General features: G+C 42.3%; 1 protein-coding gene across 2 annotated transcripts in view; it reads left to right on the top strand.

Moving 5' to 3' along the window:
* The window catches only part of LOC111963464 (protein transport protein Sec23A), a 49,570-nt gene extending 39,040 nt beyond the window's left edge, over nt 1–10,530 (top strand). For both annotated transcript variants that reach the window (XM_023986920.2, XM_070443420.1), the window contains exons 16-18: nt 3,697–3,852; nt 3,941–4,006; nt 9,746–10,530. In XM_023986920.2, the coding sequence (XP_023842688.1) occupies nt 3,697–3,852; nt 3,941–4,006; nt 9,746–9,835 (312 nt within the window). In that variant the 3' untranslated portion in view covers nt 9,836–10,530. The remainder of the gene's footprint in view (nt 1–3,696; nt 3,853–3,940; nt 4,007–9,745) is intronic.
* Nucleotides 10,531–10,795: the final 265 nt, after the last annotated feature.

The following is a 10,795-nucleotide window of genomic DNA, read 5'->3' on the forward strand; positions in this document are numbered from 1 at the left end:
TTCTGTCTGTAATAAAGCCCTTTCCTGGGGAAAAACGAATTCTGATTGGCTGAGCCTGGCTCCCCAGTGGGAGGGGCTGGCTCCCAAGTGGGTGGGCCTATGCCCTTAGCCCACCCATGGTTGCGCCCCTGCCTAGTCATGTGAAATCCATAGATTAGGGCCTAATTAATTTTTCTATTGACTGATTTCCTTATATGAACTGTGACTCAGTAAAATCTTGCTTTAGAAATTGCTTTAGAAAGGGGTACAAGAACGGGATGTCCCCCCCCCTCCTGTTTGCACTGCCAATTGAACCGCTTGCAGAAATAATTAGACAGGACACAAACGTAACGGGTATGAATATTTGGTGAACATGAATATAAACTACATTTATTTGCAGATTATCTCCTAAAATACCTGACCAGTAGTGAAAACTCAATGCCCCCCTTGCTAAAAATATTTTCTGAATACTCAGGATATGAAATTCAAGTGGGAAAAAACAAAATAATGGCAATAAGAAAAATAATAACTCATGATCTACAGCAATCCTTTATATTGACCACAAAAAAATATAAAATACTTAGGATGCTTAATAAGTGACAACAAACAACACATACAGTTGAAGTCGTAAGTTTACATACACTTAGGTTGGAGTCATTAAAACTAGTTTTTCAACCACTCCACAAATTTCTTGTTAACAATTTATAGTTTTGGCAAGTCGGTTAGGACATCTACTTTGCATGACACAAGTCATTTTTCCAACTATTGTTTACATACAGATTAGTTCACTTATAATTCACTGTATCACAATTCCAGTGGGTCAAAGGTTTACATACACTAAGTTGACTGTGCCTTTAAACTGCTTGGAAAATTCCAGAAAATGTCATGGCTTTAGAAGCTTCTGATAGGCTAATTGACAGAATTTGAGTCAATTGGAGGTGTACCTGTGGATACATTTCAAGGCCTACCTTCAAACTCAGTGCCTCTGCTTGACATCATGGGAAAATCAAAAGAAATCAGCCAAGACCTCAGATAAAAATTGTAGACCTCCAGAAGTCTGGTTCATCCTTGGGAGCAATTTCCAAATGCCTGAAGGTACCATGTTCATCTGTACAAACAATAGCACGCAAGTATAAACACCATGGGACCACGCAGCTGTCATACCGCTCAGGAAGGAGAAGTGTTCTGTTTCCTAGAGATGAACGTACTTTGGTGCGAAAAGTGCAAATCAATCCCAGAACAGCAAAGGACCTTGAGAAGATGCTGGAGGACACACGTACAAAAGTATCTATATCCACAGTAAAACGAGTCCTATATTTACATAACCTGAAAGGCCGCTCAGCAAGGAAGAAGCCACTGCTCCAAAACCGCCATAAAAAAGCAGACTACGGTTTTGCAACTGCACATGGGGACAAAAAGATCGTACCTTTGGAGAAATGTCCTCTGGTCTGATGAAACAAAAATAGAACTGTTTGGCATAATGACCATCGTTATGTTTTGGAGGAAAAGGGGGATGCTTGCAAGCTGAAGAAACACATTTCAACCGTGAAGCACCAGGGTGGGCAGCATCATGTTGTGGGGTGCTTTGCTGCCGGACGGACTGGTGCACTTGACAAAATAGATGGCATCATGAGGCAGGAAAAATTATGTGGATATATTGAAGCAACATCTCAGACATCAGTCAGGAAGTTAAGCTTGGTCGCAATGTTCTTCAAATGGAAAATGACCCAAGCACTACTTCCAAAGTTGTGGCAAAATTGCTTAAGGACAACAAAGTCAAGGTATTGGAGTGGCCATCATAAAGCCCTGACCTCAATCATATAGAAAATTTGTGGGCAGAACTGAAAAAGCGTGTTCAAGCAAGGAGGCCTACAAACCTGACTCAGTTACACCAGCTCTGTCAGGAGGAATGGGACAAAATTCACCCAACTTATTGTGGGAAGCTTGTGGAAGGCTACCTGAAACGTTTGACCCAAGTMAWACAATTTAAAGGCAATGCTACCAAATACTAATTGAGTGTACTAAACTTCTGACCCACTGGGAATGTGATGAAATAAAAGCTGAAATAAATCATTCTCTCTCCTATTATTCTGACATTTCACATTCTTAAAATAACGTGGTGATCCTAACTGACCTAGGACAGGGAATGTTTACTAGGATTAAATGTCAAGAATTGTGAAAAACTGAGTTTTAATGTATTTGGCTAAGGTGTATGTAAACTTCCGACTTCAACTTTATATAAAGATCTTTATAAGCAAATCTTACAGGTAAAATAAACCACTTCAAAATGGCATGGCTCCCAAATATTTTATGTTTATTCTCAGTAATTCTAATTACCCCACCAAAGACATTCTTTAAAAAACTATACTCCTTCATAACATACTTGTTTATGGGCAAATAATGCTCATAGACTTCCTAAGTCTGAGGGGGGTTTTAACCTTCTAGACTTGGAATTCTATCAACTCGCCACCCAGGGCTTTTACTTGCGACATATTGTTAAGTGCACTAAAGAGGAACAATGGGTACATATTGAAGATGAGCATGTGCATCCCCAAATCTTTTCACGTGTCTATTTTCAAAGGATAAAGCTAAGAACATTAACTTCATAGTTAAGAACACTATAACAATATTGATGAAAATTATACGTATTCTACCAAAACTATTATCACTCCCCAAAAACACAACCCTATGGAACAATCCTTGGATAGCTTTTCACAATTCACCGATAATATGGTCCACATGGAAAACTAAAGGCATAGAAACCGTAAATGACTTGGTAATAGGAAATATATTTATTTCTTTGACAAAATTAAAAAGCTATTTTGGACTGACCAATAATGTAGATATTTTCAAATACATGCAACTTAATAATGTTTGATTTGAACTCTCTTGGTCATCAGAGCAATCTTGAGGGAATCCTATTTGAGTCAGAAAAGGATGTTCATATGATAGGTAGGCTATACAGAACCTTGCAGAGAGCATATCCAACTGACAACCTCTTAGAAAAAATATAAACTATTGGAACCAAGACTTATATTAGCACAAGATGGAGGGAATGTTGGAGCATAACTAATTAAATTAGTTAACGAAAATGTACGCTTAATAATATACAAGAGTCCTGTCTTAAGTGTAAAACTAACAATGACTCAATTATCCATGCCTTCTGGTAATGCTATAAAGTCCAGAAGTTATGGGCGGAGTTAGAAAGTTAGCTGTCAGAAGTATTACATTGTAAATGTACTTTTAATCTGTTTGCATATTTCAAGATATGGCATATGAGGGTGCATAGAGTTACTTTTCTCAGCAATCATCTTTAAAAAATGTATACTTAAATTGGAAATCAACCAATACTCCATCGTTAACACAATGGAGATGTCAGATGCTTTATTATCTAAATATTGAAAATACGTGGATGACGGAGACAAACAAAATGGTGCCGTTTGAGGCCATGTGGCGGAGAGGGATGCGGGCGCTGGAGATGGGGGTGTGAGGTCGTTGATGTTTGTATGTGTATGTTTTGTATTGTTTGAAAAAAAGAAATACATTAAATCCAGTGTCATTGTTTGCTATTGAAATAATGTCAAGCAAAACCAATCTGCTCCTAAACAGACTTCTCTTAATTTCTCAGATCTGTAAACGTCTACATGTAATTATTCATGTCTTCAGGACATCTCTCACTGGCCTCTCTCTAACCCTTTCTCTCTGTCTATCCATCAGACTGTGTCTCAGTGGCGTAAGGCAGGCTACCAGGAGATGCCCGAGTACGAGAACTTCCGCCACCTGCTGCAYGCTCCAGCGGACGACGCCCAGGAGATCCTGCACAGCCGCTTCCCTATGCCCCGCTACATAGACACAGAGTTTGGCGGATCACAGGTACATGCACACACTCGCTAAAATCTATGTGAATGTCAACTGTCAAGTCTATTTAACTTCCTGTATTGATGTTCTTGTTGTTTTCTAGGCTCGTTTCCTGCTATCTAAAGTTAACCCATCACAAACCCACAACAACATGTATGCATGGGGCCAGGTAAGACTTCTACTGATTATTATTTATATTTTTTTACCCAGGAACTAGAGAAGATACTATTAATTAAAAGTACATACTGCTAAGGATGGTGTTTTTAGTATTTTATTATGTAAAGGATAAGCACGTTGTCTCTTTCTGAATGGCATGTGTGTGCAATAATGACTGTTGATCCTGGAGGAGCATAGGGTCCACTGTGGTTCAGCCTGACTCAGCTTAATGTCGTATTGAAAGTCATCAGGTAGCTGGAGAGAGAGTCCCAACTCTTACTTGTTGTCTGTTTCTTTTACACAAGCATGTAAAGTCTACACAAAGTAGTGTAGTCATCTTACATTTTTTTGTGGATAATGAAGGTGTAACTTAGTGGCGGTCGGTACCATTTAAGATGAGGGAGGACACTCATTTTCTTCATGAGCATGGCCTTATTTCTATTACAGCATATTGGATGACTGTCATTCATATTCCATTCACCCAGCTCAATGTAACATCGATAGGTTTAGGCTACTATGTGATACTCAGATTTTTACTATACCGAATGATCATGAGGTTGCTACAATCTTGTCTATGAATGAAAGTTTACAACTTAAGTGCACAGGTCGAGAGAACATTTTGAGTAATCAAGGTGACAGACAGTGGCACATTCAATACCGCCTTGCACACTATTGCCTGCAGCTAGTTGATCTAGGATGTAATCCCCCCTGGACACTATGATCACTTGGCTACATAGCTGATGCATGCTTGACTGTCCATTAATTCACGGTACTCCATTCTGTTTATTTGTGTTTATCTGTCGGCTCTGTGCTTTAACTCAGGATCTGTGTGTAGRTAATCCGACCCTCTCTGCCTAGTCGTCGCCATTTTTACCTGTTGTTGCTGTGTTAGACTAGCACCCTSTTATTGCTGCTGTTATCTTACCTGTTGTTTTAGCTAGCTCTCCCAATCAAGACCTGCAATCACTTTATGCCTTATTGTATGTCTCTCTCAAATATCAATATGCCTTGCATACTGTTGTTCAGGCTAGTTATCATTATCATTGTTCTTGGTTTGTCAATGGACCCTGTAGTTCCACTCTCCCGTACCTCTGATACCTCCTTTGGTCCCACCCCCCACACATGCGGTGACCTCACCCATTGAGACCAGCATGTCCAGAGATACAACCTCTCTTATCATCACCCAGTGCCTGGGCTGCCTCCGCTGTACCCGCTGCCCCTCCATACCCCTGTTGCACATTATGCCCAGAATCTATTCTACCACGCCCATAAATCTGCTCCTTTTATTCTTTGTCCCAACGCTCTAGGCGACCAGTTTTGATAGCCTTTAGCCGCACCCTCATCCTTCTACTCCTCTGTTCCTCGGGTGATGTGGAGGTAAACCCAGGCCCTGCATGTCCCCAGTCACCCTCATTTGTTGACTTCTGTGATCGAAAAAGCCTTGGCCTCATGCATGTCAACATCAGAAGCCTCCTCCCTAAGTTTGCCTTACTCACCGCTTTAGCACACTCTGCCAACCCTGATGTCTGCGTGTCAAATCCTGGCTTAGGAAGGCACCAAAAATTCTGAGATTTCCATACCCAACTATAACACTTTCCGTCAAGATAGAACTGCCAAAGGGGAGGAGTTGCAATCTACTGCAGAGATAGCCTGCAAAGTTCTGTCATACTTTCCAGGTCTATGCCCAAACAGTTCGAACTTCTAATTTTAAAAATTAATCTCTCCAGAAATAAGTCTCACTGTTGCGCCTGCTACCGCCCCCCTCAGCTCCCAGCTGTGCCCTGGACACCATCTGTGAATTGATCGCTCCCCATCTAGCTTCAGAGTTTGTTCTGTAGGTGACCAAACTGGGATATGCTTCACCCCGGCGTCCTACAATCCAAGCTTGATGCCCTCAATCTCACACAAATCATCAAGGAACCCACCAGGTACAACCCTAAATCCGTAAACATGGCACCTAATAGACATTATCCTGACCAACCTGCCTCCAAATACACCTCTGCTGTCTTCAATCAAGATCTCAGCGATCACTGCCTCATTGCCTGTATCCGCCACGGGTCCGCGGTCAACCGACCACCCTCATCACTGTCAAACGCTCCCTAAAACACTTCTGCGAGCAGGCCCGGGTACCCTGGAAGGATATTGACCTCATCCCGTCAGTTGAGGATGCCTGGTCATTCTTTAAATGTTACTTCCTCACCATATTAGACATGCATGCTCCGTTCAAAAAATGCAGAACCAAGAACAGATATAGCCCTTGGTTCACTCCAGACCTGACTGCCCTCGACCAGCACAAAACATCCTGTGGCGAACTGCAATAGCATCGAAGAGCCCCCGCGATATGCAACTGTTCAGGAAGTCAGGAACCAATAACGCAGTCAGTCAGGAAAGCAAAGGCCAGCTTTTCAAGCAGAAATTTGCATCCTGTAGCTCTAACTCCAAAAAGTTCTGGGATACTGTAAAGTCCATGGAGAACAAGAGCACCTCCTCCCAGCTGCCCACTGCACTGAGGCTAGGTAACACGGTCACCACCCATAAATCCGTGATAATCGAAGACTTCAACAAGCATTTCTCAATGGCTGGCCATGCCTTCCTCCTGGCGACTCCAACTTGGCCAACAGCCCCGCCCCCCCGCTGCTACTCGCCCAAGCCTCCCCGCTTCTCCTTTACCTAAATCCAGATAGCAGATGTTCTGAAAGAGCTGAAAAACCTGGACCCACATCAGCTGGGCTTGACATCTGGACCCCCTATTTCTGAACTGTCCGCCGCCATTGTCGCACCCCCTATCACCAGCCTGTTCAACCTCTCCTTCGTATCATCTGAGATCCCCAAGGATTGGAAAGCGCCGCGGTCATCCCCTCTTCAAAGGGGGAGCACCTGGACCCAAACTGTTACAGACCTATATCCATCCTGCCCTGCCTATCTAAGGTCTTCGAAAGCCAAGTCAACAAACAAATCACTGACCATCTCGAATCCCACCGTACCTTCTCCTGTGCAATCCGGTTTCCGAGCCGGTCATGGGTGCACCTCAGCCACGCTCAAGGTACTAAACGATATCATAACCGCCATCGATAAAAGACATTACTGTGCAGCCGTCTTCATCGACCTGGCCAAGGCTTCGACTCTGTCAATCACCATATTCTTATCGGCAGACTCAGTAGCCTCGCTTTTTCTAATGACTGCCTTGCCTGGTTCACCAACTACTTTGCAGACAGAGTTCAGTGTGTCAAATCGAAGGGCATGTTGTCGGTCCTCTGCGCAGCTCTCTATGGGGTACCACAGGGTTCAATTCTCGGGGCCGACTCTTTTCTCTGTATACATCAATGATGTTGCTCTTGCTGCGGGCGATTCCCTGATCACCCTCTACGCAGACGACACCATTCTAATACTTCCGGCCCTTCCTTGGACACTGTGCTATCTAACCTCCAAACGAGCTTTCAATGCCATACAACACTCCTTCCGTGGCCTCCAACTGCTCTTAAACGCTAGTAAAAACCAAATGCATGCTTTTCAAACGTTCGCTGCCTGCACCCGCCACGCCCGACTAGCATCACCACCCTGGACGGTTCCGACCTGTAGAATATGTGGACATCTATAAGTACCTAGGTGTCTGGCTAGGACTGCAAACTCTCCTTCCAGACTCATATCAAAACATCCCAATCCAAAATCAAATCAAGAATCGGTTTCTATTCCGCAACAAAGCCTCCTTCACTCACGCCGCAAACTACCTAGTAAAACTGACTATCCTACCGATCCTCGAACTTCGGCGATGTCATCTACAAAATGCTTCCAATACTCTACTCAGCAAACTGGATGCAGTTTTTCACAGTGCCATTCGTTTTGTTACTAAAGCACCTTATACGACCACCACTGCGACCTGTATGCCCTAGTCGGCTGGCCCTCGCTACATGTTCGCGTCAGACCCACTGGCTCCAGGTCATCTACAAGGCATGCTAGGTAAAGTGCCGCTTATCTCAGTTCACTGGTCACGATGGCTACACCCACCCGCAACACGCGTCCAGCAGGTGTATCTCACTGATCATCCCTAAAGCCAAAACCTCATTTGGACGCCTTTCTTCCAGTTCTCTGCTGCCTGCGACTGGAACGAATTGCAAAAATCTCTGAAGTTGGAGACTTTTATCTCCCTCAACACTCTTAAAAATCTGCTATCCGAGCAGCTAACCGATCGCTGCAGCTGTACATAGTCCATCTGTAAACTACCCACCCAATTTACCTACCTCACCCCCATACTGCTTTATTTATTTACTTTTCTGCTCTTTGCACACCAGTATCTCTTCTTGCACATGATCACTGATGATTATCACTCCAGTGTTAACTGCTAAATTGTAATTATTCGATTTATTGCCTACCTCATCCTTTTGCACACATTGTTATAGATTCTCTTTTTTTTCTACCATGTTATTGACTTGTTATTGTTTACTCCATGTGTAATCTGTGTGTGTCTGTTCACACTGCTATGCTTTATCTTGGCCAGGTCGCAGTTGCAAATGAGAACTTGTTCTCAACTAGCCTACCTGTTAAATAAAGGTGAAATAAAAAATAAAAAATAAAAATTAGTTCCAACCATGTTTGCAAAACAAGAGTTTCTATTGGACAAATTCAGGTATGTTTATCCCCGTTTCATTCAACAGAATCGGTGGAATGAATACACCTCTGATCACGTGCAAACACAATTTACTTTCATAGCTTCCACATTCAAACAGCATGATCACTTTGCGCGTTGTATAATTCCTACTTATATCTACTCACTCTCCTTCTCTCACCTTTTCCCTTCACTTGTGGACTTCAGTGTACAACACATCAACTGTCTGTGACCATGCAAAAAAAACTTTCCAAGCCAAACCTTCATATCATTACTGCTAATCGCTACAAACAGCATGCATCTTTGTAACCATATTAGCTAACGTCATAGTCAACATAGCTACTAGAACTTAGTAAACCCGCTAGCTACAATCATGCAGTACAGTCAGCAAGCAGTTTAGCAGTTACACCGGTGGGCCCCAGTGGTAATAAATTGATAAAGCCAAAAGCTTACCTTGACTTGGAAGAGTTACCGTTTTGGATAGCCATAGTCAGCTAGCTAACATAGCATCCCTCTCTGTTTGAGCCGGGTGTTTGAGTAGGCTAAACTAGCTAGCTGCATTCATTAGATAAGTAAGTGAAAGTGGATAAAATACAATGAAATATAGCTCTCTCTTTCTCTCTTGCCTCTCCTTAATTTTTGAAGAAATTAGTTTGTTCAAAACTGTTCAACTATTGTCTTTCTCTCTCTGTGTCAACTACTCACTACATTTTATGCACTGCAATGCTAGCTAGATGTAGCTTATGCTTTCATTACTATTTATTCTCTGATCCTTTGATTGGGTGAACAACATGTCTGTTCATCCTACAAGAGCTCTGATAGGTTGGATGACGTTCTCCGGAAATTGTCATAATTACTGTGTAAGTCTATGGAAGGGGGTGAGAACCGGTCCTCCTGCTACACCATGGTGCTACCCTACAGAGTGCTGTTGAGGCTACTGTAGACCTTTAAAAAACAGTGTGTTTTTTAATACATTATTTGGTGACGTGAATAGTTTTATTTAAAAATTCTCACTTTTTTTCATGTTTAATTATTTTTATGAAATTCACTGAGGATGGTCCTCCCTTTCCTCCTCTGAAGAGCCTCCAGGGTGTAACCACTTTCCCAGGTTATATAACTGAATTCCACTCTCGTCCTCTCTGTGTGTAGGAGTCGGGAGCCCCAATCCTGACAGATGACGTCAGTCTACAGGTATTCATGGACCACCTGAAGAAGCTGGCTGTGTCCAGCGCTGCTTGAGACTGAGACAGATCCCATAGTAACCACTGAACGTCAGCATCACAGACCATGGTTCCACCTCATCATCCACTCAACAGCAGACCTGGGTGCAGATTGTATTTGTTTTCTTTCAAGTACTTAATCTGCGCTTGATTGAGCTTGTCTGGCGCAATAAAGCCAATGGAATAGACCCAAAAGCAAACCCCTCCCATCTGGCACTCGAGACAGGCTCAAACGCTTAAAGTATTTGGAAGAAAACAAATACTATATGAACCCAGGTTTGCTCAACAGCAGTTAGCTCATACTATACTTGGGAAAGTCAACAACCAGAAGAGGATATGTCTTCCTCTTTCTCCTTTTTAATATTGAAAATGGCTATGTACAGGAAAGTGACGAAATACAGAAAATGATCTGCAGGACAGCCTTTTTATGCGACTAGTCGGTGGTCAATGATTGTAAAAATAACAAACAAAAGAAAACATCAGTTGGTGACTACTAGCTTAAATGTTTGGTCCCGGATCAGTATATGAATCGTAAGATGAGTCTGATATTTATGTAGATGTACTTTCCCCTCAGAACACTAACTCACCCATCATCCAGTTGGAGACATTTTATTGGATGTTTTATTTTGATGCTTCAATGGCAATACGTCTAGTTTATCTAGAACAATACAGCATCCAGACTTACTTTATATTATATTTTCTGTCTGTTTCTTTTTTTTAAATATATATCAAACAGAGAAATGTATAATACTATCGTCCAGTCAGTCAGAGCTGTCATAGCTGCAGGCTACAGAAAGAGAACAGGTGGGTGTTGTATCGTCAGTTGGTAAAGCTTGGGGAATCCAATACAACTTAATTTAATTCGTTTTCTGTTCTCCCTGCGTACGCCACAGAATAATAGGTTATTTTCAGATCTTTAGTGTGTGCTATCTAATTAATGTTAGTCATTCATATCAAACACTCATTGTGGTACAAAACC

The sequence above is a fragment of the Salvelinus sp. IW2-2015 genome, linkage group LG4q.2, assembly GCF_002910315.2.
Source record: "Salvelinus sp. IW2-2015 linkage group LG4q.2, ASM291031v2, whole genome shotgun sequence".
Taxonomy (NCBI): Eukaryota; Metazoa; Chordata; class Actinopteri; order Salmoniformes; family Salmonidae; genus Salvelinus; species Salvelinus sp. IW2-2015.